Source organism: Bos mutus, chromosome 1, assembly GCF_027580195.1.
Source record: "Bos mutus isolate GX-2022 chromosome 1, NWIPB_WYAK_1.1, whole genome shotgun sequence".
Classification (NCBI taxonomy): domain Eukaryota; kingdom Metazoa; phylum Chordata; class Mammalia; order Artiodactyla; family Bovidae; genus Bos; species Bos mutus.
Window position 1 is genome coordinate 8,241,079 of NC_091617.1, and position 27,023 is coordinate 8,268,101.

General features: G+C 40.7%; 1 protein-coding gene across 1 annotated transcript in view; it reads left to right on the plus strand.

Moving 5' to 3' along the window:
- ADAMTS5 (ADAM metallopeptidase with thrombospondin type 1 motif 5) overlaps positions 1-27,023 on the plus strand; it is a 57,260-nt gene that overhangs the window by 12,739 nt on the left and 17,498 nt on the right. Inside the window, 4 exon segments of the mRNA XM_070367394.1 lie at positions 2,062-2,194; positions 14,597-14,764; positions 24,579-24,862; positions 26,683-26,866. Of these exon segments, the coding sequence (XP_070223495.1) occupies positions 2,062-2,194; positions 14,597-14,764; positions 24,579-24,862; positions 26,683-26,866 (769 nt within the window).

Genomic DNA, 27,023 nt, shown 5'->3' on the forward strand with positions numbered 1-27,023 from the left:
AGTAGTAATTTGACATCCCACAAGATGGCATATGAGGATACCCAGGAGACTTTGGGAGGCTATTGTTGGTTTGGTGACTCGATTCACCAAAGGTACTTGGCTGAGATTTCCACTGTCTGAAGTTGTAATGACATGGCGGCCACAGTACAGTTCATCACAGCTGGGATCTCATATGGAACACAGTAAGGATCTGAAAAAGTAGGGAGATTGTAGCGTATATCTTTTAAATATTATTCACCTTGGCTGGACTTCCATGCAGCAACATAGAGCAGAGTTAGAAGAGTATGTAGACATTGACTAGGTGGCATTGATTATATAGTAGTAACATCTCGTGTTGGCTTCCTGGAGTCTATTGCAGTCTTGTTAGCATACAGCATATTAAACATGTGTGACAATGTTCAGTAAGGCAAAAGTCCACATAAGATAAACATCTTTTCTCTTCATCCTGGTAGGATAAAAATATTAGCTTATGTCATCAAAATATAAATGAACAAAAAATAAAGGCGTGTGAGGTCGACATTGCATCTGAGAACTCACCTTCAATTAAGCAAATGTTTGTTGAGTTCCTGTTGAAAGTCAGACATTGTGGTAGTTGGAGACACAAAGATAATAACTGCAATAGAAAGAACAATTTTAATTAGTAAACAGTCATCTTTCATAGTAATCAATATTTTATAAAACTCTTCTGCCGTTATTCACTTACGGTTTCTTTGATAGAAATATACACACTCTCAATTCATTTTCATTGAAAACAGTCAAATACAAGAAAAGCTAATGTCCATTAATATTCAAATAACATTTAGTGGAAAGTTTATAGTTACAAATTTATATCATAAATTTTGGCGTCTATTTTCTCTTTATGCTTCATAATTTAAATTTGTCTTGTTGATGTCTCTTTCATCTAATTTGATCATCTTAACCATGAGTAACAAGCTTCCCTGTTGGCTCAGCTGGTAAAGAATCCTGCAATGTGGGAGATCTGGCTTGGAAAGACCCTCTGGAGAAGGGAAGGGCTACCCACTCCAGTATTCTGGCCTAGAGACAGTTCATGGGGTCGCAAGGAGTCGGACACGACTGAGCCACTTTTCACAACCATTAGTAAGGTGTGATCGTGTTGTCCTTTGAGAAACTCTTATAAGCTATACAACTTCTCACCAGACAAATGCATACACTCATTTATATAAATATAATATATTACAGGGGCTTCCTAGGTGGCACTAGTGGTAAAATTCTGCCTGCCAGTTCAGGGGACTCAGAAGACTTGGGTTCAATCCCTGGGTTGGGAAGATCCCCTGGAGGAGGAAATGGTAACCCACTCCAGTTTCTTGTCTGGAAAATTCCATGGACAGAGGAGCCTGGTGGGCTACAGTCCATGGGGCCACAAAGAGTCAGGCATGACTGAGTGACTGAGCACCCACAATATGTTACCTATATTTTCTGAGGATTGATCAAATTAAGAAACACTACATTAAACACTTTGGGAAAGATTGTTTACATTTCTGAAGAAACAATCTATGACATTACCACTGGATTTGGAAATTGAGATGATCTTTTGAGGAATTACCCTCATACATTAAAACTTAGTTTCCTATCCAAATGACTGAGAAATTTATATTCTGCCATGAATATGTGGCAGAATTGCAGTTTTGCCCCTGTGATGGAAAATAAATTATTACGTTTGACTTCTGATACATTTAACATGAATTTAGGTCAGAATATTAAGACTTTCTTAAGCATGACCCTATGTGAAAATGAGATACGTGCCTACATTTACATGATACAGCTTTGTTAAGACTGTGGCTACTTTTGTACGGGACAAGCCACAATCCTGGACATCTTTTAAAATGTAATTGAGTCCCGTCATCCTTCTGTGCTTCTGGGGCCTGGAGAAGCTCAGCAGAGACAATGCCGTTAGTCTGTCTTTGGACCATTTCCAGAGCTGAGCAGGTGATACCATCAACAAATCCCAGTGTTGACATTTGGAGTGAGCAAGTGGTTCTACAAGGTGGCTCCTTCTGGATGTAAATTGACTCTAATGATTTCTTTCTTTCTCCTGGGCAGGATTTATGTGGGCATCATTCCTGCGACACCCTGGGAATGGCAGACGTTGGGACCATATGCTCTCCTGAGCGCAGCTGTGCGGTGATTGAAGACGATGGCCTCCATGCAGCCTTCACCGTGGCTCACGAAATTGGTATGCAGCGTCTTTTCTCTTTCCTGGCCAAATCAAACACTTGTAACAGCTGCAACAGGAACCAGCATACTTGTCAATTAATTCCAGATTTCTCCTGGTTCAGATAACCCTTGGGGATTATATTTGTTTATATTTGCACTTTTAGGGTTAACTCCTAAGAGGGATGGAAACCAAAGTTAGGCACACGTGGTAGAGACTTCCTTTCTGTTGGTACCATTTAAAAGTTTCAGAGAAAGTTACTACTGCCATTGTAAAGTATCCACCCAGGACCTGATGAGATAAAATCTGTCACAGTTGACAATGGAATGCAGAGATGTTTGTCTTAGAAATCACTCTGTGGACTCATCCAGGGCAAATCAATTTACACAGAAATTCATCAGGTTTTATTCTACTGTCAGTGATACATCGACTACTGGCAAAGGTAATCAATAGCTTAAGGTCACCATTCCAGTCTTGTTTTTAAGACGCGAAGCAAATGAAACAAAATCTGTCACCAGGGTTGATTGTAAAGTGTTCCTCACCAGGTGACATTAAGAAACTCATTTCAACCCTGAAACTGGAAATTTTAGACTAAATATGACAAATATCCCAGCAATTAGGAATATGTGTTTTGTAATCACTGACCGAGGCTACTAGACATATGAGAAGTTAATTTACTATTTAGGATTAGGTTTTAGAATTAGATACATCTGGGCTCAGTTCTTGCTAGAGTACTTTCTGCCTGTGTCCTGTTGGTCTGATGATTTAAACTCTCTGAGCTTCAGTTTTCATATCTGAAATATAGAAATAATAGTGCCTACTTCATTGAATTATTTCAGGGGCCAAGTTGAGTAAATTATAGATACCAGCTGTTATTTATATTCATATCACTTCTGTTTTGCTTTTTAATTAACTAATTAATTTACTTATTAAATGTATCACCTTTTAGCATTCTTTTTGGGGGCAAAGTATGGTGCAAATTATTGCGCCTTTTGCTGTGTTTTATTAAACAGATGTAGTTTTCTTAAGCTAACACAGTAATTTTAAAATAGAAATTAAAACTTTTCTTCCACATTTGTAGGCAAAGAACATTTCACAATGTGTTGATTTTTGGCTGCTATATTTTCTTTGGGGACTTAACTTCACATCAAAAGTGCAATTGCAGAAGTCCGTATATTAGAGCAGTAAAATAGAAATCAGTAGTTAAATTCCAATTAATATGTATTAATCATGATCTTAATTTTCTTAACTGACACTCTTCTTACCACCTAAAAAAAAAAAAAAAAAAAAAAGGCACAAACATAACATCTTAATGTAAATAACTGTCCAAGAGCACCACTGATCACAATCCAATTTAACACTTTGTTAATTGAGCCTCTTTAGCTTTGAGATGGACTGCCAGCTCCGTATCCATGTTCTCTGTTTTATCTCAGGCAAGAGATTCAGACAATGAGTCCCCATTTTTTACCTAGAAGGTAGACCAATAATGAATGAGACGGCCCTCTGGTGACTGCACCAGAAGACCTCATATGGCTGCAAATATTTTTAAAACACAGCTGCCATTTAAACTTCAGGGCTGGGATTATGCCTTCACCTATCTCTTACTCTTGCCTATTAAACTGATTGATAAAAATACAGCCTAGCACTGGTCTTTCATCAATATTTGTTACATATATCTATATATGCACAAGTGAGTAAGTGGGAGAAACACAAGAGCCACGCAAGGCAATATTCTGATTTTTCAGCAAAGCTAAGAAGAATAAATTCAAATACTCAAAAGCATTGTAACTACCCAGAGATGATTTTCAAAGTACACCAGTATTTAATCACCATTATTCAGAATGGGAGAAGTTCCATAAGGAAAGTTCTAAGCCCTGGTAGGCAGAGGCTGGTTAAGGAATGATGAGGGATAAGCAACAAAGTGGAATTGTGGCATCAACCACCATAAGCTCATGAGCCCTAATATTGACCTTCTAAAAAAGAGAGTTCAGATTCCATGAAGGACGGGCTTTCTTCCTTCAATCCTCTTGTTGTTGTTGTTCAGTTGCTAAACTGTGTCCAACTCTTTGGACTCCATGAACTGCAGCACACCAGGCTTCCCTGTCCTTCAGTATCTCCCAGAGTTTGCACAAACTCATGGCCATTGAGTCAGTGTTGCCATCCAGGCATCTCATCCTCTGTCGCCCCCTTCTCTTGCCTTCAATCTTTCCCAGCATCGGGATCTTTTCCAGTGAGTCAGGTCTTTGCATCAGGTGGCCAAGTATTGGAATTTCAGCTTCAGCATTAGTCCTTCCAATGAATATTCAGGGTAGATTTCCTTTCAGATTGACTGGTTAGATCTCCTTGCTGTCCTAGGGCCTCTCAAGAGTCTTCTCCAACACCACAGTTTGAAAGCATCAATTCTTTGGCGCTCAGCCTTCTTTGTGGTCCAACTAGTTATCTATTTTCACACACTGACAGCATCTGGGAGGTTTCTTTGTAAGGGAACCACAGTGGCAGTAAATGCAGCTTCTTTGAGGTTTCATGGACCCTCAAATCAACCGAATTGGAATGAAGAACCTTCTAGCACCACCTTTCTCAGCCCTCCTGAATTCCTAGGGAATTACAAGGGATTACGCAGGCAGATAGAGTAAAGAGGTAGGAAGCCAGATGCTAATGAGAACAGGTGTTTTATTAAAACTATTTATGTACAATAAGAAGTTTTCTTTTCTTACGTAGACATGGTTCTACAAGAGAATAATGTGGGAGAAATGTGGGTTTCTCTGCAAAAAAATCAAACCTAAATCTTTGCTGTCTGACTACACTCCATGTTCCTTTTAATTTCTTGATTGGATCATTTGTATGTACTTTAGAATTCTGTGTAATTTATTCTCCAATAAAACAGTGCCTATTTCATTTCTCTTTATGTGTCACATATGGCCTAATCTGAGAAATGTAAGTTCTGGATATAGGGGAATATGGGTTTAATTTCCCTTTCATAAAGGAATCTGGCTTTCATTCATTTTGTTTTCTAATTGCTTTATTATTCTTTAATTTCACTTTTCACCTAAATATTGCAAACACGTGTTATAAAGTATGAGCCTTAAAAATTGTAGCAAAGATAACCTTACAAAATATTTCCTAATCATCTGTATACGATTACAGAGCTTTGCCTCTGCAGCCAGTGTGCTCTTGGGTCATGGAGTTCCCTGTTCTGTTTCCAGGGCTTTATTTTTAGATTGTTGCTTGTAGCCATCAGCCTGAGTTTATTATGCTCTGGATTCTAATTCTACTCTGTTCTTCTATGTAATTTCCTCCCTTTTTATTAGACATTTACTACTTTCCAGATCTGGAGGTTATATCCAGGCTATATGGTGATATGGTGACAGGTTATACGGTGATAAAGTGCTGCTGTGAAACCTCAGTTTTGCCAGAGTGTTTTGAATTCACTTGAGTCTATTCCAAAATGAGCAATTTGCTTCATGTGTATGGTAAATACGTTTCTGTGCTCAAAACATAAGATGTGGAGAAAATTTCCAGGATATTCCCATGATTTTTCTACTTTATTTCATCTATCAGCAATGAAAGGTATAATTAAGAATCAGTTCAGTTCAGTCGCTCAGTCGTGTCCAACTCTTTGTGACCCCATAGACTGCAGCACGCCAGGCCTCCCTGTCCATCATCAACTCCCGGAGCTTGCTCAAATGAATGTCCATCAAGTCGGTGATGCCATCCAACCATCTCATCTTCTGTCATCCCCTTCTCCTCCTGCTTTCAATCTTGCCCAGAGTCAGGGTCTTTTCCAATGAATCAGTTAGTTCTTCACATCAGGTGGCCAAAGTATTGGAGCTTTAGCTTCAGCATCAGTCCTTCCAGTGAATAATCAGGACCGATTTCCTTTAGAATTGACTGGCTTGATCTCCTTGCAGTCCAAGGGACTCTCAAGAATCTTCTCCAGCACCAAAGTTTAAAAGCATAAATTCGTCGGCACTCAGCTTTCTTTATGGTCCAACTCTTACATCCATACATGACCACTGGAAAAACCATAGCTTTGACTAGACAGACCTTTGTTGGCAAAGTAATGTCTCTGCTTTTTAATATGCTCTCTAGGTTGGTCATAGTTTTTCTTCCAAGGAGCAAGTGTCATTTAATTTCATGACTTCAGTCACCATCTGCAGTGATTTTGGAGCCCAAGAAAATAAAGTCTGTCACAGTTTCCACTGTTTTCCCATCTATTTGCCATGAAGTGATGGGACTGGATGCCACTATCTTCGTTTTTTGAATGTTGAGTTTTAAGCCAGCTTTTTCACTTTCCTCTTTCACTTTCATCAAGAGGGTTTTTTAGTTCCTCTTTACTTTCTGCCATAAGGGTGGTGTCATCTGCATATCTGAGGTTATTGATGTTTCTCCCAGCAACCTTGATTCCAGCTTGTGCTTCATCCAGCCTGGCATTTCGCATGATGTACTCTGCATGTAAGTTCACCTTTATTAACTGGTTTAGCTTCTCATGGCATGCTCTAGTCACTACTTCCTCTTTCTATACAATAAGCATTTAAAACACACAGTCTTGAGAGTTGAATATAAAATTTTTTGTTCTTTTTTAATAATTTATTCACTTGGGTCTTGGTTTATTTGTGCAGGATCTTTCATCGGGGTCCACAGGCTGTGAAGTGTGCAGGCTCAGTAGCTCTACAGACATGTGGGATCATAGTTCCCAGACCAGGAATCCAACCTGCATCCCTTGCATTGTAAGGTGGATTCTTTAACCACTGGGTCATCAGGAAAGTCCCCCAAAGTTTTTTTTTGTTCTTTTACTCACTTTTACTTGCTCTTTCACTCGGTCCATTGAAACATGTCCCTACATTGAGAATTATCATGTAAGACAGAGGCAAGCCTTAAGTCTTTATCTTGTACCTTTTCTGTCCATGATGTTAAAGTCATAATGAAGTGACTTAAATGAACAGTTCTGAGAAGTGATGCTTCTTGTGCCATGTGTGAATGGGAATACTTCTCTTTTCCTGCTTTCCTGTTCCTTCTTAACAGAAAGCTAGATTTTGGAGACGCAGTCCACGGGTGTCAATACAGCTTTCTGGAAAATAGATTTTGATGCGTCTAGACACTGCCCAGGCAGTAAAGAATTGCCTTACTGCCTGCCTTCTTGCTATCTTATGGACAGGTCAACATCGGGTAAAGTGTTAGGATCTTTGAGAAAGTTTTTTAAACTACCAAGAGCGTGGTTCCTATCCCTGGACTATGGGTGCAGGTAAGAATGTGACTATAGCTGTTTTACAATCCAAATGTGAGCTGTAGCAAGTTTCAAGCGAATGTAAGTTTACATTTAGAGTTTATGTTTTTAACTTGTCAAACTTTTATTATGGGCTTGTAATAATGATTTCACCTGCTGCACACATAGTTCTCCAACATAATAATTTTATTGATGTTGGGCTAGCCTCTAATGTGCTAGGGGAGCCATCTGATTTTATTTAGACTCATGATATCTGTAGTTTGCGAACAGGCTGAAGCTCTGCCTTAGAGTGGTTAATTATAAAATGTGCTAAGTGAATCTCTCCATCATGAAAGACTCCAAAAATGCTTCCTAAGCTAAAATCGGGCCGCTCAAAGAGTCAGGGCCAGATAGTCAGCTGGAAACTTAGGAAGTGGTGGAGACACAACAGTATGGCTGTCTGTGCTTTGCTGCGGTTGGAGGGAGTGCTCTGGTTCTGCTGATCTGCGTGGGACTCTGCCCCCGCCATCGATTAGATTAAACGAGGCCATGTTTTGAAAGGCTGCAGAGGCCTTGGAAACACCATAGACCAAAGCCAAGTACACAGAATCAGATGTCAGGACTGGCTGTGAGATGTGAGGTGAAAGGAAGCCAGGATTAAATTTGGTATTTACCCTCAAAACCCATAGCTGTAATCAACATGAACTGAGTTTTTTTTTTTTTCTGTCCGGTTTGGAGCAGTGCCATACAGTGTCTTTCTTGGCCCCCAGATGAAAGGTGGGAATAGGTCTTTGCTCCATGTCCAGAGGCAGCATTGAAAGATGTAGTTTTAGTATCAGTTGGTTTGTTTTTAAATCAAACCCCAATTCGTATTTCTCTAGGGAAAGCCTATGGGTTGTCTGCCACGGGTATGGAAAGCCAACAAGTTGAAGGTGACAGAAAATAAATATATCACACACAGCATGTAATTTTTTTTTCCTTCTTAGGATTAGAAAATTTCCCCTTGTCTCCCAAATTGAGTATCTGATTATCAGACACTAGTAATCAAGTGTCTACTAATCAGACACAAGTAATCTAGCATCTGGTAATCGGAATTTATCAAAAACTATGTAAAATTAAACTACTCGTAAGTTAAAATTATAACAAACCCAAGATATCAGTGAGAACAATAAAGTTCATAACAATCACTGGGCCTTTATATTTCTCAGGCACATTTTCCAAGCACTTTGCAACTTTTATATCCTTTAAGCCTCACCAAATCCCATGAAGTGAGTACTATTAATGAGTCACCCAAGAAAGGAGGATGCTGACACACAGAGAAGTCTCTAAACTGATCTAAGGTCAACAACTAGGTATACTGCTTGGGGAAAAGTTAAATCCAATTTATCTGGCTCCAGAGCCCAAAATTTGGACACTATGCTAGAATGACTTGTTAGGGTCCCTTTTCAAAGATAGTCTTGAATTTGAATCAAAAGGATATTGACACAGCTATTTATAAGGTGAAAAAAATTTATTTTCTTCCTTCTAAATTACATCACTGATATAACAGTTAGCATTTGTGTTTAGGGCTTCCCTAGTGGCTTAGATGGTAAAGAATCTGCCTGCCAATGCAGGAGACCCAGGTTCAGTCCCTGGGTCAGGAAGACCCCCTGGAGAAGGGAATGGCTACCCACTCCAGTATTCTTGCCTGGAGAATTCCATGGACAGAGGACCTTGGCAAGCTACAATCCATGGGGTCACAAAGAGTCAGACAGGACTGGGTAACTAACACAAATGTTTTTAAATGGGAGTTTAAGAGTTGTATCACTTCTCTTAAGGATTTGCATTTGAATAGATATGTAGGATCCAATTACTGGGGATCCTGGTTTCCTTCACCAAGGATTCTATGTCCTGATCCCCTGTGTGTTTTTGACTCCCTTTTCAACCCCTGGCAAGACCTTCCTGAACCTTAATAATCCCAGCTGGAAAATTAGGTAAAAATAAAAACATGACCTCATTAAGAAACAGATGCTTCATGAGCTGGGCTTTCTTAAGAAAACACATGACAGAGCTCTTTGTGACATTTTTTTAGGATGTGATGCTGCGGCCCCTTGCCTATTGGCCAGTTTGGGGTCAGGACACAAGAGCTTGAAGTTCTGTTTAATTTACAGACCAAAGTTTAGAAAAATAACCCAATTTCCTTCCTGAGGTTAATATTATAAATCAGCCCTAGTTGTACAGTAATACCTGAGTTGAATAAGAAACTAAACCAACATTTTCCTGTAATGTGTCTTCACCAGGGTGTCCATTATTTCAGATTTTCTGACACCAAATTCATGTGTGAATTTAAGGAGGCAAGATGCTTTTTAAAATCTACATTGTGAATATCCAAGATGAAATTGATGTAATGAAATTCTGCTTATTTACCAATTTTAAAAAATGATTCTTGTCCAAAAAAATTACCAGGTGACTAATAGTTTGCTGTTTCTGAACTAACACTTAGACTCTTACCCTACAGACTTTGCTTTGACATAATTTACCCGAAACTCATTTCCTCCGCATAATTCAAATAAACTCTTTCCTGAGGCTATTTTGTGTGATGGGCACTCATTAGCAGGACTGTCATGTTTACGACACGGTTTAATATCTATTAAGAATAGATGGGTATTTTCTACAGAAGCCCTTATAATCTACACCTGGATTTCTACTAATTTCAAACATCAAGATACAGTTGTAAGGGCTGCATCACTTGGGACATAATGAATTGGACCCCCACATCACTGTAAATTTCACTCTGACTTCTGTAATACTTTTTTAAGAAATTTAGTGTATGAATGCCGTTAAACAAACTCACCCACTGCCTAACAGTGTTTGGTCTGTAACTGTGTTGGGATTTTACGTGAGAAGTGGCTCCCAATTACATCACTCAAGAATTAAAGGTTCACCAAGAAAGATAGCATTGTAAATAAGGTTGCTTAACTTAGTTAAGGCAAACAAACCGCTCTTCAATCTTTTGCACGTCTACTGATTACAAATGGTTCCATATATAACTGCTAATGCTTCCTTGAAGCAAGACTTTGGAACCTCTCCTTTAAACCCAGATCTTGAATTGTGGTCGTTAATCCATATCAGCCTTGCCCCCTCACTAGGATTTTTCACATCCTGTTTTAGTAAGGGAGCTTGGTAGAACTTCCTCAAATCTCTTCCCTTACCTTTCAAAACTGCCTTGAATCTTAAATTCACTTTTTTCCCATACTTGGCCTAGAGAAAGAAATGTCTCTGTCTTTCCAAGGGAAATAATTGCCTTTCTCTATGACTTTCTGGATCCTATCTCCCTGACTCTTTCTCGATCTTGCGCTAAGTCACTTCAGTCGTGGCCAACTCTGTGAGACTCTATGGACTGTAGCCTGCCAGGCTCCTCCATCCATGGATTTTCCCAAGCAAGATTACTGGAGTGGGTTGCCGTTTCCTATTCCAGGGGATCTTCCTGATGCAGGCATTGAACGTGTGTCTCCCATCTCCTGCATTGGCAGGCAGGTTCTTTACCACCAGCACCGCCTGGGAAGCCCACCCTTCAGCTAACTCTGGTTTGCATTGCTCAAAAACCCATCATAAAAAAGCCTTTTGATGAAAACAGTACATTATTTTAGGAGATGTCAACATTTTCTCTGACACTGTTTTATCCTCTGGAACACATGTGTTTAAATCTCAGCTTCATTAATCCTGCTCAAGGCTGCTTGTGGGAGAAGCGATTAATCTCTAATCCATGCCTGTCATTTTGCACATCTCACTGGATGATTTAGGAACAGATTCTCACTGGAAAAGGCCATCAGTGACATCATGATAAATTCTGGTCAAGCCCTTCACAACATCCATTTAAAATGTGTTGTTGTCAGTTGCTACAGAACATTCGAAATTTCCTAGGTTCCAGGCTTTTCTCTGTTAATAAGCATGTGGTCTCTAATGTGAGTGTCCCTTGAAAATAACTTATGCTTTTATGTGTATCTTGCCATTCTAAGGCTCAAAGATACGGGATGATTTCAGGCTGACGTAAGGTGTCCTAGCTTAATGATGAGAGGAATCACATTTGAGAATGCCGTTTCTTTGGCTGTCCGCAGCCTTTAGTATGCCCGTCACGTCTCTCCTGAAGAGTGTCCGGACATCCCGCACATTGTTCTTCCATTTCAATCCCTCTCCAGCTTCTGAAGGGAAGTCACATGGGTCTCTCACTGTGCCCTGGATCCAGCTCCTGTGGCACTGGCTGCCTGTTCCTCTGGTGCTGAAACGGTCTTCACATTGCCCATGATTCTCCTTGTCCTGGGGAGAGCATTCCTCTCCCAGCCAGCTGACAGGCTTTCTTCATGGAGAACAGAGCATTCATCCTCACTCCAAGGAGTCTGTCTCTCTCAGTTGACCCGCAAGCAGTCCTTTCTGACTGACTCTGGGAGATCTTATAAAATTCATTTTTCCTTTCAGCTCTTGCCAAAGTGGACCTCCAATTTGTTCATGCCCAGAGTGGCTGTCTTTTCTAATAACCATATACCTATATTTTCAGCAACAAGTTATCACATGGATAAATTAGAAATTCAGAGGCCAAAGAGTCTGCCAAAAGATTCATTTAAAAAGACCAGAGCATCTTTATCTTAAAATAAATTGCTTTGCTTTCATAATTGATATTTAACACATAGGCATCACCATTATGTATAAAAGAAAAAAATAGAGGTAGTTTCCTTGACCCCCTCAAAGTGAATTTGGTGTTTACCATGTGGCTTGTATTTAAATGAAATATCTAAAATTTAGCATCCAGATGAAGTGAGTATCTCTTGAGGCAATAATACACGTGCATATGAATAGTGCTTTTATCTAGATACATTGGGAGGAAAAGACTATTATTCCATTGAAAGTGCTAGTCACTTAGTCGTGTCTGACTCTCTGTGACCTAATGGACTGTAGCCCACCAGGCTCGTCTGTTCATGGAACTTCCAGGCAAAAATACAGGAGTGGGTAGCCATTCCCTTCTCCAGGGGATCTTCCCAACCCAGGGATCCAATCCGGGTCTCCTGCACTGCAGGCAAATTCTTTACTGTCTAAGCCACCATTTCTCCATTAAATAAATATAAATGTCTTAGGAAACAGAGTGCAAAAATCACATTTTTTGAAGTATAAAACCTAGATTCATAATACAGAGGTTCCCTTGGGCCACTTTCTCTACTATGCCAGGGTGGGAAAAACTCAAGTGTGAAACCTCCACATTAATCCCACTATCCCACTGATAAACTTTCTACATTCTCAACAAGTATTTGATGTACTAAGTAACTTTTAGCAGTTTTGAATAGGATGTGAATGAAAGGTACTATTTTTCTGTGGGTGCGGTGAAACTCAACATACCACCCAAAACTTGGACGAGCTCCTGCCAATCTTCTTATGCATATTATTTGGAAGGTATTTTATGAACTACACTGTGAGTTTATGCTGCTGACCAAATAGAACGTGAGTGGTGGTAAGAGGGTTTCCCACAGAGAACTGACTAGCTGAGTAAATGCTATTGAAGTAAATAACTGTATAAATAGCATCAAAATGCGAAGCTTAGAAGGTCACTGAGCCCTGGCCACTTAATTTCAACCACAACAGCAACCAGCTGCTCAGTGGACAATTTTGTTATGAGGTGTTAGTGATTTAACAAGTTGGCCCCAAGTAGTTGGAATTTGGCGTGAAAAATTTCATCTCTGTTGGGTTTTACTGCTGCACACTGGACTTTTTCTTGGCAGAATGGTCAAAGTTCCTGCCTTTGGTATTCAGGAACTCAAGGAGAATGCAGTAATCGCTTTTCTATGGTATTTTCCACTTTTTTTCTTTTTGGTGGTTTGTGTAGGGTTTTAAAAGCTTTGCAAAAAACACTACACTACTAGGATGTCTTGTTTACTGTTTAGAATCTCTCCAATCTGAGTTTTACCACTGAAGTATATACACCACCATGTGCAAACTAGATAGCTAGTGGGAAGTTGTTGTATAACTACAGGGAGCTCAGGCTGGTGCTCTGTGATGACCTAGCGGAGTGTATAAATAGGAGAGTGAGAGGGAGGCTCAAGAGGGAGTGGATATATGTGTACTTATAGCTGATTCACATTGCTGTATGGCGGAAACCAACAGATTGTAAAGCAACCAACTATTGTAAAGCAATTATCCCCCAATTAAAAAAATAAAAACTAAAAAAAAAAAAAACCCAGTATTTTAAATGTATTGTAGAATGTATTATACCTTTAGACTATTTGAAAAATTAATCCTATGTAATAAAAAAATTTTAGTCAGATTGTAAAAATGGGCTTATGTACTCTGTGGAATAATAGCACAGTAGAACGGGAGCACCAGTGTGGGGTCACAGACAGTATGTTTGGTAGACTTAAGCACAAACACCACCTGAGTGGTTCTGGACAATCACTTCCCTTCTTAGTATTTGTTTTCCCTCCAACGGCTAACACTTGGTGAGAGTCATATTGGTGCTTTAGGTATTTCTTAAATGCAAATGGGTATATCCTCAATATATACCATTTACTTGCAGAACTAGTGAACATTCACAACTTACTGAATAACTGAAAGAAATGAAAGAGTGAAGCAAGCTAACATTTGCATGAAACCAAGAAGTTGCTAAGTTCACTTCTTTCTTTTCTCTTCTAGTCATCTCTTATATGGCTACCTATTTACGTGGCCAAGAAAATGGAAGTCCCTGACCTTCAAATACCAGTATTAAGTGTTTGTAACTTGCAGAACATAGAGTTAAATATAGATTTTCCAGCAGTGGCTGGTGGGGAGTAGGGGGGTGGGGAATGCTCTCTGATCTCATGGGGCTTATAGTTGAGCACAGAAGATGGAAAATTAACAAGCATTCAAAATAATATGTTGTGAGGACTATGACATAATCCCACAGTTGCCTTGCAAATTCTAGATTCTAAATAAGGTCTGTTTCTACATATTCTTGAGCATGTGTGATCCAGATGGATTATGGGAACATCTCGTCTCGTGTAATTTTTCAGTTTTCCCCAGAATGTTCACCAAAAGTGACCGCTCTGATGACATCCAGCTTTAATTTCCCTAGGGGGCGTCCAGTCTCTGTGTGAAAAAGCAGTTAAAATGAACTCATGTACAACTGGGAAGAGAAGAGTCAAGTGCTAGTTTAATTGCCACAGAAAAGTAGATGTGCAAAAATCGCTCATTATTTGCACTTCATCTATCCTGTCTTTCAGGACATCTGCTTGGCCTCTCCCATGACGATTCCAAGTTCTGTGAAGAAAATTTCGGCTCCACGGAAGATAAGCGCTTAATGTCTTCCATCCTCACCAGCATTGATGCATCCAAACCCTGGTCCAAATGCACCTCAGCCACCATCACAGAATTTCTGGATGATGGCCACGGTAGGTACAGCTCCACAGGCTCAGAAACAACACCTCATTGTATCCTCCTGGTGTTCACCTTGTCCTCTAAGACAATGGTTGCTGAGACAGTGTCAGAAAAAGGAACAAGGGGGTCTGTCTACTGGTATGGAATGCCAACATCCTTGGTGGCATTATAGCTATGGTATTTTTTGCTTTTGAATTGCCAAGTTCAAAGAGAAGCAGTGTGGGAGACCACACAGAAGGCCTCGCTAGTGCCCTGAAAGCCTGGCTTTTATTCCCTCTTTCACCACACCAGCCTCCTGTGAGAATGTTGGCATATATCTCATTTCCCTGTTATTAATAGGACTCTCAGAATTATTTGTTACATGCTTATTATAAAGATATGGTTAGAATATAAGTAACAATTCTGTCAGATTCTCTTTATGGTAGCATAAAACCAAGAAAGGAAGCTCCATAGATCTACATTCACTACAAGACTTGGCTTCACCCTGGCAGCCTGTTTTCATGAAAGTGGGGTAAAAGCTGCAGAAACAGAAATAGAAAATCAATCTGAACCATGAGAAAACAGTTTAAGAACTTCAAAAGAAAATCTTTGGCTTTATCCTCTAAATGGAGTTCAAGAGCACAGCATACTTTATTAAGGTCTATTAAATCTAGGATTAGTGCTGTAAATTATATCAAAATACCAAGGAAGCCACAGTTTTTAGAAATAATAAATTCTGACCCTGAAGTAATCTTTGAAACAAGCTATTGCTAATTTCCTAGCATCCCTGTTACTTTAAAATACTGGAAACACAGGCAAATAGATGAGATAAATTTGGAAGAGATTTTCAGAGACCACAGAGTTCAAGTTTCTTATGTCACATGTGTGCGTGCTCAGGCACTTCAGTCCGTTCCTACTCTTTGACACCATGGACTTTTTTGCGACCCTTTGGACTGTCACCCACCAGGGTTCTCTGTCCATGGGATTCTCCAGGCAAGAATATTGGAATAGGTTGCTATTTCCTTCTCCAGGGGATCTTCACAACCCAGGGACTGAACCCACCTCTCCTGCATCTCCTGAGTTGCAGGCAGATTCTTTACCCTCTGTGCCACCTGAATGGACACATTCCCATTCCCTTCTCTTTCCTCTTAAAATTTGTTTCTTTCTAAAACTAATGGTTGAAGTAAATGGGACAGAAATTCTTGATCATGATAATGTTCACAAATTTATCTCAGAATATGGTTCACAGCTGGATAAAGAGAATCTGGGGTAACTGTTTTTCCCTAGTTCCACAGCAGTTATAGTCTGATATTTTTGTACTTTCTTAGTGAATTTGCCATCTTGAGCTTTGGCTACATAATTACAAGACAATTAGTAAATTCAGTTATTTTCAGACAAAAGGAAATTCTACTATATAGCCTTTTGTTGTCTTATAGCCAAAATGTTCACAAACTCATTTTTGCTCTGTCAATGGTGAATTGATAATGCTTTAGCTACTTTCGACTATTTAAATTTCCTGTTCCTGAAAACAATACCTACCTAGCTTGCTTTAAAATTTCCCTTAACACAAAATAACTGTTCTTTGTTAGTTGAAAAGATGGCCTAATATCTCAAAGATTTAGAAACAGTTTCAAGAATCGATGTATTAGGTTTATCCTAGACTAATAATAAAGTGGTAATTTTCTTTTTAGTTAGCTCAGTTTAAAATGCTGAGTAAATGCAGAGTCCTGAGATGGATGCTTACCTAATTATCTGCCTACCTACATTGATCAAGTCCATATCTAATAACATTTCTTCTTAGGTGAAATCTTAGTTTCCACTCTTAATGTTACTTTTACTGTTTTGTTTTGTTTTTTCAGCTTTTGTGAATATGGAATAACATTAATATTTTATTTTAGCATCCCACATTACACATTCCAAAAGGTTGAGCTAAACTTTGAATCACTAAATGAACAGATTTAGTTGCTAAGGCAGCAAATACTTATGGCTAAAATGGGACCAACATTTTTTTTTCCTGTATAAGTATTAGGTCAGCTAATTACAATGCTGTGCAAAATCTTGTTCCTTATTGCCATATTTCTGGAATGATTCATTTATTTCATGTTTGTGGAATTCATGATTTTACTTTCCATGCAGTAAAGATGCTTCCAGTATTGTTTTCACTTTCTAAATCTCATTTCTGTATTTAAAAGAGTCTACACTCAGATTTAAAAAATTTTTACAACAAATTTTATACATCTTTCTGCATCTGCTCCAAAGGATCTCCTGGTAGATAACCACCAAACCGTACTTTTACTAGAAATAGATCTCATTCATTTGCACTGAGAAAATCTTATCTAACTTTCCTATCTATATGTTAAGTAAATAAATAAATTTCATTACCAATATATGTTGGACAGGAAATTCTCATAATATAGTCATTAATTCATTCATTTCATCAAAACCTAGACTCTCTCACCTTTGAATGTTGAGTAAGCAGTTTTGTGTTTTAGCTAACCCTTCAACCCAGCTCCGCCCCCCAAAAGAAAACTGATTTTATGATGAGGGTCAAAGAAAGGCACCGTAGCTGTGACACAGTGGCAAGATTAATTATATTCATTTCAAACCTAACCTAAGCATGCTCAGTTATGTCCGACTCTGCAACCTCGTGGACTGTAGCCTACCACGTTTCTCTGTCCATGGGATTATCCCAGCAACAATACTGAAATGGATAGCAATTCCCTTCTCCAGGGGATCTTCCCGATCCAGGGGTCAAACCCGAGTCTCCTGTGTCACATGCGGATTCTTTACCACTGAACCACCAGGGAAGCATTCATTGAAAAACAGATACAGAATCGAAGCTGCAGTACTCTATGTAGCACTGTCATTTAAGCGTCACTTTAAATACCTTAATAACTTTTAGAGTGCAACCAAAAACTGACTTAGGTCAATTCAACTGAGAATGTGGTGATAGGAATTAGTCAGCGGGATTTTGAGATGGTGGCGGTTCTGACATTTCAACTTCAGAGCTTAGGAGAGAATCAAGGGGACCATTCAAGCCTAAGGCAATGGAAAGACAAACAAAAACAAACAAACGCACATCTTTGTTAGAAGATTAAGCTGATATCACGAAACCATATCATCAAACCTTCCTTTTCCATCTACTACTTCATGCAGAGCCCATTCGTTCACATGCAGTAGGAATGAAAGGGTTCTGTTTTTCTGTTTTGATTTTCTAGGCCACTAACAATTTAGGGCTTCCCTCATAGCTCAGTCGGTAAAGAATCTGCCTGCAATGCAGGAGGCCCAGGTTCGATTCCTGGGTTGGGAAGATCTCCTGGAGGAAGAAATGGCAACCCAGTTCAGTATTCTTGCCTGGAAAATCCCATGGACAGAGGAGCCTGGTGGGCTACAGTCCATGGGGTCACAAAGAGTCGAACACAACTAAGCGACTGAGCATGCACGCATGCACAGTACCTAGAAAATTCATTTATATAATTGCTTACCTGTCTCCTTCCCACCTCGAGCAATGCTGGAGAAATGAGTTCTTAGAGTACAATTTAATTTGTATCACTTGTTTTTAAAATTATTAGCCATAAGTAACTAGACATGTGTAGCACTCTACCACTGCCAAATTTAAATTTATTAATATTGAGTGCTTTCTGATTTAGTTCCTACAAGAAATGCACAGCAATTAGGTTATGACTGACAATTCAGTTTGCACACTGTAAAGTAACTGGGCCTGCAAATTTGTGATTCAGAAAGGAAGAAGTCATGTCTTATGGGAGACCCACAACCCCAGCCTGGCCAAGATACTTGTAACTTTCTGTAGTGTTTATACAGCCTAGCTCTAGGCAAATTGGCTTAGGAGTATGATCCTCAAAAATAAAGGTAAGCACTGGCAGAGAAATTGCTTAGCAAAAGCAAGTTATTAAATTTCCTTTCTCAAATGCTTAATAATCTTGAAGCCAAAAATAATAGCCATGTCCTCTGGATCCCTGAGTCCCCAGTGCCAGGTGATGAGAAAGGGCCACTGCCAAAGCAGATACAACTCAAGCACACCCAAGACACAGGCTGCTAAGGAAAAGCTATAGACATCTTTAAAAAATTCATATTTAAAGAAGTAATTTGCAGCCACTTACTGAACACACAACTTTGGAGGAAAACTGGTATTAAAAGCCATTCTCTTAATCCTTTGTAAGTATAGACAGTAGAGGTCGTAATACGATCTTAACATTTGGTTTTTAAGGTCTTACGAAATTCAAAGCCCACTATGGTAGCCTCTTGATTTTTCACAGTAAATATGTTCTTTAACAGAGTTTGCAAGTAAGACATGAATTTTAAGTCCACAGTGACCTGTTTAAAAAGCTAATCTTCATCCTCAAATACAGAGAATTTTTAATCGAAATTTCCCTGGCATAACATCTGCTAAACAGTATACTAATGCTTCTCACACTTTCACAAGCAGATCTCATGAATTACTTTGAATTACTTTGGCACAGTAATGACTGTGCCTTTGTCATCGCCCAAGTTAGTTTAAGGGCCTCCCTAGTGATTTCCCTTTAGCTCAGATGGTAAAGAATCTGCCTGCAATGCAGGAAACCGGGATTCGATCCCTGGGCCGGGAAGGTCTGCTGGAGAAGGGAATGGCAATCCACTCCAATATTCTTGCCTGGAGAATCCCATGGACAGAGGAGTCTAGAGAGCTATAGGCTGAGCAACTAACTACTGAGTCACTGACTCAGTGGTAAAGAATCCTCCTGCCAATGCAAGAGATGTAGGTTTGATCCCTGGGTCAGGAAGATTCCCTGGAAAAGGAAATGGCACCCCACTCCAGTACTCTTGCCTGGGAAATCCTGTAGACAGAGGAGCCTGGCAGGCTACAGTTCACAGGGTCACAAATGGGTCGGAAATGACTTAGGGACTAAACAACAAGCAACAAGTTAGTTTATCCATCATTGAACCCATGATGCATCAGTGTCTCTTTTAATGTTAGACATTCAAATAAAGACCTCAAAGAAGAGTTGCAAGACCACAGAGGGATGATGATAAAGAAATGAGTTTGTAGTGTTATGAGAGTTCTTTGAATGAGTTTCATTAAGAATATTAATTTATTTCTCCTAGGCCAAGAATATTTGGGCCATTGTGTGTGTGTGTGTGTGTGTGTGTGTATGTGTGTACGCTCTACTTGGTTTGCAGGATCTTGGTTCACTGACCAGGGATCCAATCCAGGCCCCTGACAGTGGAAGCATGAAATCCTAACCACTGGGCCGCCAGGGAATTCTCTATTTGGGTCAATTCTTAATTTCATCATGTGTATTAAAAAGGAAGAGAAAACAGAAATAACTACAGTGTTAGAAATAGGGGGGGAGCGGGGAGAAAAAGAACAACCTACCTTCATCTGATAATTTTCATTAATCATTAATATGAAAGATAGACAGTGGCACCAGTCAGATATAAAAAAGAAAAATTTTTCTGCTCCATTTCTTGGAGACTTGGCATACCTTCCATCACCCAAAAGTGTACTTTATGGCCATGGGATATGACCACATTATTCCCTTTATTTGTTCATCACAAATCACTAAGTCTTACTTTTTAAACTTTTCACCTTACTGAAAGCATTTAATTTAACATGGATAGTGAAAACAAATTTGCAATATGCACACATTTTCATTGTCTTTACACAGAATGTTAAGACAAAAGGAAAGAAGGAAGGAAAAGAGATGGGGAAAGAAAAGGGAAAAAGAACTTGGCAATTTTATGGAGCAAAATAAATAGACAAAATGTTGGCAGTGAAGTCCAGATAGGATTTCAGGCTAAGATAAATTTTAAAATATGTAAAGAGATGGTTGAGAATAAAAGTAATAGAGATTAAGAAAAGTCAGCAATAGACTGAACACTTTTAGAGGTCAATATAAATGGTATTAAAAGACTGATCAATTTCCTTGCTAACCTTGTACACATTTTTTAGATGAAAGATGTGTATCCAATCCACTGTTACTCAGATCTTAAATATTTCATATCGTGAGACTCAGAATCAAACTGTATTTTGATTTTTTATTCTTGTTCCCTGGCACCAGTCTGCCATTTGGTAGTGCTGTCTATATCTATTTTATCGCCAAACGACACGTCAACATATAGATGAAATCGATTGACTGTAGATTTCAGTGTTATCAGCAACTAATGCAGCAACAAATCCTGATGTTGAGAACATTAAAGTCATAAGTAAAGGCAAATCTGAATAAAGCTTTTTTTTTTTTTTAAGCAAGAACAGCTCGTCTCCAACTGACCTCTAACGGAAAACCACAGAACTAAATATGTTTTTTTTTTTAATAGTCAAGCAAATATGTTATGGTTCAGTGGGTAAAGAATCCACCTGCAGTGCAGGAGACACAGGAGACACGGGTTCGATCCCTGGGTCAGCAAGATCCCCTGGAGAAGGAATTGGCAACCCACTCCAGTATTCTTGCCTGAAAAATCCCGCAGACAGGAGCCTGGCAAGCTATAGCTCAAAGGGTGGCAAGCAGTCAGACACGACTGAGCACGAGACATACGTGAGCTTAAATAAAGAGGGCCCACCTCCTGAAGCCTCCTTTGTTGTAAGTCAATTTCCAATTACCTTGTCCATTTCTTTTCATAAGTCATCTGCCGGGGAGGTTGAAAGGGTGTCAGTGACATATCCGTGGGGAGGTGATGAGTTGTTTTGACTTGAGGAAAAGCAATGTCGACCCATGCCACAGGCACCCACGCATATTAAATACTTTCCAGCTGATGTTTAGTTACAGTGTTACAGTCTGTGATTTTCAGTGAAAAAAAAAAGATTCGTCAAACAGTACTTTTGAAGATCTGGAAAGCATTCTTGATGCTTCAGAAATCTGTTGACAGTCTTCTACCATCAACCCACTAAGCACTCTCTGCTTTACACAAGGCTCTTTTTTATGCAGCAAGGAAGATAATGCTCTTCCTGGAGTCCAAAGGGCCTCATCTCACTTTATCTTCTAAACAAAGCTTAGTGAGGTTTTACTACCATTCCTTCCTATTGACTTGCTGTTGATGTTTTTCTTTTAACTTGATGTTTTCCTCCCAAAGTTCTATTTGGCTGGATAGTACATTTTAATGCTTTTTCTGGCCTGCCTTAAGAAGCTTTACCTCTTCAAAAGTTCTGGCTTAGAAGTTAAATAGGAACTTTGCTCTTTATTCATTTTCATATAATGCCTCCATCACAGATTGACAAATTTCAAGGTATTCGCTTTGAAGAAACTTGAGCGTAGTTGTAAAAACATTTGCAGTGTACTTAAAATGTGCTGAATATTCCATTTCTCAGTGGAAAATAGGATTTAAACATGGTTTTCTTTTGTTGGATAAAAAGAATAACTCGAAATAAATCTGAAATGTTGTTAAATATGTTGGGCATAGTACCAGTATGATTGTTTTATGTTTTTCTGGTCACCCCTTAATAGCTCTGTGAGCTAATTTTGCCCCTCCAGTGTCACAGTGAGAAAAGCAACATTTCATAGATCTTGAAAATAAATTAGGGACGGTGAACTAATTTGGCCAAGAACACTCAGCCATTTAGTGTTTTGCCAGAATTAAACTTTAGACCGGGTGTTTCTACCATTAGGCCTGGTGTTACCGTTTAAAGGATTCGTACACATGCCTGCCCTTTAGCAATAAAATAAGCAGCCTGTCCACATGGGTAAGCAGAGTCAGGTTTGTATATGATGAGAAGAGCAGGGTCTGAGCATAAAGCCCTGATAGCTATGAGACCTTAGGTAACTGATCCTTAGGTCTTCAGGTTCCTTGGTTTCCTTATCTGCAAAATAAAGAAAATAATGCTCGAGTTGACCAAAAATTCTGTTCCAGTTTTTCCATAACATCTATGGGAAAAAAAACAAATGAACTTCTTGGCCAACACAACAGAATCTGCTACGTAGAATTCTCGTAAAGATTGAATAAACTGATACATTTAAAGAACTGAAAAGAGTGTCGTGCTAAGTCGCTTCATTCCTGTCTGACTCTTTGTGACCCTGTGGACTGTAGCTCACCAGGCTCCTCTGTCCATGGAATTCTACAGGCAAGAATACTGGAGTGGGTTGCCGTTCCCATCTGTAGGGGATCTTCCCAACCCAGGGGCCAAAACTGGGTCTGCTGCATTGCAGGTGAATTCTTTAAACTTTTGAGCCACCAGGGAAGCCCAAAACGAGTGTCAGTGTGTAACAAATATTCATCATTGTTAGTGTGTAAATAATCAGTGTGTCGGAGAAAGCAATGGCACCCCACTCCAGTACTCTTGCCTGGAAAATCCCATGGATGGAGGAGCCTGGTAGGCTGCAGGCCATGGGGTCGCTGAGGGTTGGACACGACTAAGTGACTTCACTTTCACTTTTCACTTTCATACATTGGAGAAGGAAATGGCAACCCACTCCAGTGTTGTTGCCTGGAGAATCCCAGGGACGGGGGAGCCTGGTGGTCTGCTGTCTACGGGGTCACACAGAGTTGGACACACCTGAAGTGATGTAGCAGTAGCAATCAGTGTGTAAATCCTAAAATCAAGTAAACAGAAAAATACTGAAACTGATAGACAATATGTAAGCTCCTATACAAACTGAGGAAATTAACGGAGCTAACTCACTCAGAAGGAATTTCTTAGGGAAGCTTTCTGGGAAAGGAGAGGTGTATTTTAGCTTCTGAGTTTGCACTGTCTTTGTGTCAGCTTCTACTGACTCCCCACTCCCTTTCTGATCCCCCCCACCACTGTGTACTCAGACACCCTCCAAAGACCCAACAAATACCAATTGTACTCAACAACCGACACAAAGGGGAGAAAAGGAGGTGAAGAGAGACAAAATGGGCTCAGTCCCAAGTTATCAGAGATATATTCCTTTCTTTTCCCACTGCTCTAATGCATGGTGCCTGAAAGCTCTTCATTAAAATTTTTCAGTCTAAGAGAAAGACTTGACTTACTTTGCTTCCTTCAGTTTATCAGGAGCCCTTGAGGGGTGGATCTGGGTCATTTTTCTGTATTCCCAAATATCTGGTGTGTTTGGTAGAACACGGTACCTGCTAAGCAGATGCTTATTGAGTGCAGCAATGACCAAGTGCAGCAATGACCATTGTTCTTTATTTATGGAATTAATGGAAAGGTGACATGGATGGGGGATGAGTGCATGAAAAAGAGGCAAGAATTGGGGTTGGTAGTGGACAAAGGGGCATAGAAAGGGCGAAAGGACAAACTGTTTCTCAAAGTTGTGAACACAACTTTATTGTTGTTGTTCTCGTTGTTGTAACACCCAGGTGGCACCAGTGGTAAAGAAGCCACCTGCCAGTGCAGGAGACATAAGAGACACGGTTGGATCCCTGGGTCGGGAAGCTCCCCTGGAGGAGGACATGGCAACCCACTCCAGTATTCTTGCCTGGAGAATCCCATGGACAGAGGAGCTTGGCGGGCTACCGTCCATGGGGTCGCAAAGAGTGAGACATGATTGAAGTGACTTAGCACACAGCACACACATTGTTATTATACCCACTTTCTGATTTCTGCTAGGTCCATCCCAGTTTCTTTTAGTTCCTCAGCACGATGGTTATTTTCACAGCTAATTATTGCAAAATTTTATTTAATCAAACAAAATTCACTGCCGTCATTATGATACCATCATTATGGATACCCCAGGGCACATCATCCATCAGAAATCCTGGTGGGTGTTGGCAAGTTCATGGAGGTGCCCAGCCTTGTCCAGAGAGTCCCCTCACCGGGGATCTGTGGATGCAATGTGTCTCCACACCAGCTGGAGTCTTGCCTCTTTAGATCCATCATTTTCAAAGTTGGAAACAGAAATGCAGAACAGTGGCCAATCTGGGTTGTTCTTGTAGGTAACTGTTTGCTGGACCTACCACGAAAACAGATTCCTGGGCCTGAGGAGCTCCCAGGCCAGACCTACGATGCCAGCCAGCAGTGCAACCTGACCTTCGGGCCAGAGTACTCGGTGTGTCCCGGCATGGACGTGTGTGCCCGCCTCTGGTGTGCCGTGGTGCGCCAGGGCCAGATGGTGTGTCTGACCAAGAAGCTGCCGGCCGTGGAAGGAACACCATGTGGGAAAGGGAGGATCTGCCTGCAGGGCAAGTGTGTGGACAAAACCAAGAAAAAATATTATTCGGTAAGTGCTTTTCTTGTCACGCAAGGCCTGGAGCCTCAAGGGCTGAAGTACATTCCTGTGACATGTGGAGGGGACTGTCCCCAGAAGGCTCTGTTTCCTAGTTAAAATATTTTTCCTTGAGGGATCTATTTACCGCTTCCTCTTTTACCTGCAGGAGTCATCCTCAGCTGTTAATTACTGGAGAAAATGCCAGTCTCGGGTTATACCAGTAATAAATAAGTAGAGAGCCCAGATTCTGTCTCATTGAGACCACAAGTAGGGCCCCCAAGTCACCACTTGGGAGTTTGCTTTCAAACTGCTCTTCAAGTTATCGGAATACATTTGTTTAAATTCAGGAAGGAATCACAGTAGAGCTGACAGATGATCCTCAGGAATACTTGGTCAGCTCCAAAATGTTCCTGGTCCCCCTCATGGTGTGCCTGCTACATGCTTAGTTGCTCAGTCCTGTCCGACTCTTTGCAAACCCATGGACTGCAACCCACTAGGCTCCTTTGTCTGTGGGATTCTCCAGGCAAGAATACTGGAGTGGGTTGCCATCTCGTTCCTCAGGCGATCTTCCCAACCCAGGGATCAAACCTGGGCCTCCCACCTTGCAGACGGATCCTTTAACCATCTGAGGCAACGGCAAGTCATCCAACTTCAGGAACTAAAGTAGCCACATCTGCTGTAGGAAGGCACCCGACCTCCCTCCCTGTATACCCAGTCCAGCTTCACGTCAGCTCCCACCACCTTCATTGTCAAGCAAAGCATTGGTTCCTTCTCACTTGCAACATTTTCAGAGTCCCTGGAAGACCTTTGCCATCGGCTCATTGCTTGTTCCTTTCAAGGCTTACCACCCAAGCTACTAGTCTCAGATACCCTGACACAGACACCCTGAACCATGCAGCCAGAGGAGGTTGTTCAGGAATGTCCTTAACAAAGGAGTTTCTAATATCTTCCTTTTGGCGTCTCTCGGCTTCCTGCTGCAGCGTTTCCAGAGGAATCAACCTGGGATGTCATAACAGGGCTCTTCATTCCCTGTGGTGTTGGTCCATGTGATTGGGTGCTGTTAGTATCTGTCTTGTTTCCTTTCTACTGGGTGTTATGAAGCCCAGCTCAGGTCAGATACGTTTACATGTGACAGATGGGCTGTGTGATATCTGCAAAGGGACTGCAGAACTTGAGTGCTCAAGAGGGAGAAAAGATGGAAGCATAATCAGCCTGGGATCATGCAGCTTCTTTAGCATCACACAGTTCTTTAAAGATGCAAAGTCAGAGTGGACACAAGGTGAACCATGATTCAGTGGTAATTGACAGATACACACAGTTATCAGAAGGTCCTTGCAGCGTGCCCAGTACTTCAGGTGAATATTCAAACCCTCTGGGCTTCTCAGGTGGCTCAGGAGTGAAGAATGCACCTGCCAGTACAGGAGATGCAGAAGACACAGGTTTGATCCCTGAGTCAGGAAGATGCCCTGCAGGAGGAAACGGCAACCCACCCCAGTATTCTTGCCTGAATAATCCCATGGACAGAGGAGCCCATGGTGGGCTACAGTCCATGGGGTCAAAAAGAGTTGAACAAGAATGAGTGACCAAGTACACACCCGTTCAGATCCTCTAGTGCTGGGGGTGCAGGGGGCAGAAAAGGTGGATTGTTTAGAATTGGAATCGCATTGCAACTTCAGAGTGTTCAACATCTGTGACCGTGTTAAACTCAGAGATGATCATGTTTTATCTGCAATGACATTTCCACCGAGTCATTGCATGCAAGTGATTTCTAAATGTACATTTTGAAAATTGTCCACGCTTCTGAGTAAAATATCTCCTGTTTTCTATTTTAGACATCAAGCCACGGCAACTGGGGGTCCTGGGGGTCCTGGGGCCAGTGTTCTCGCTCATGTGGGGGCGGAGTGCAGTTTGCCTACCGCCACTGCAATAACCCAGCGCCCAGGAACAACGGCCGCTACTGCACAGGGAAGAGGGCTATCTACCGCTCCTGCAGCGTCACGCCCTGCCCAGCTAACGGTACGCGGCTCCCAAGTGTCAGCAGCCACCATATGTCAAGCATAATGTGTATTCTGGGGCTTCTTTGGTGGCTCAGTGGTAAAGAGTCTGCCTGCCTATCCAGGAAACATGGGTTCAATTCCTGGATCAGAAAGATCCCCTGGAGAAGGGAATGGCT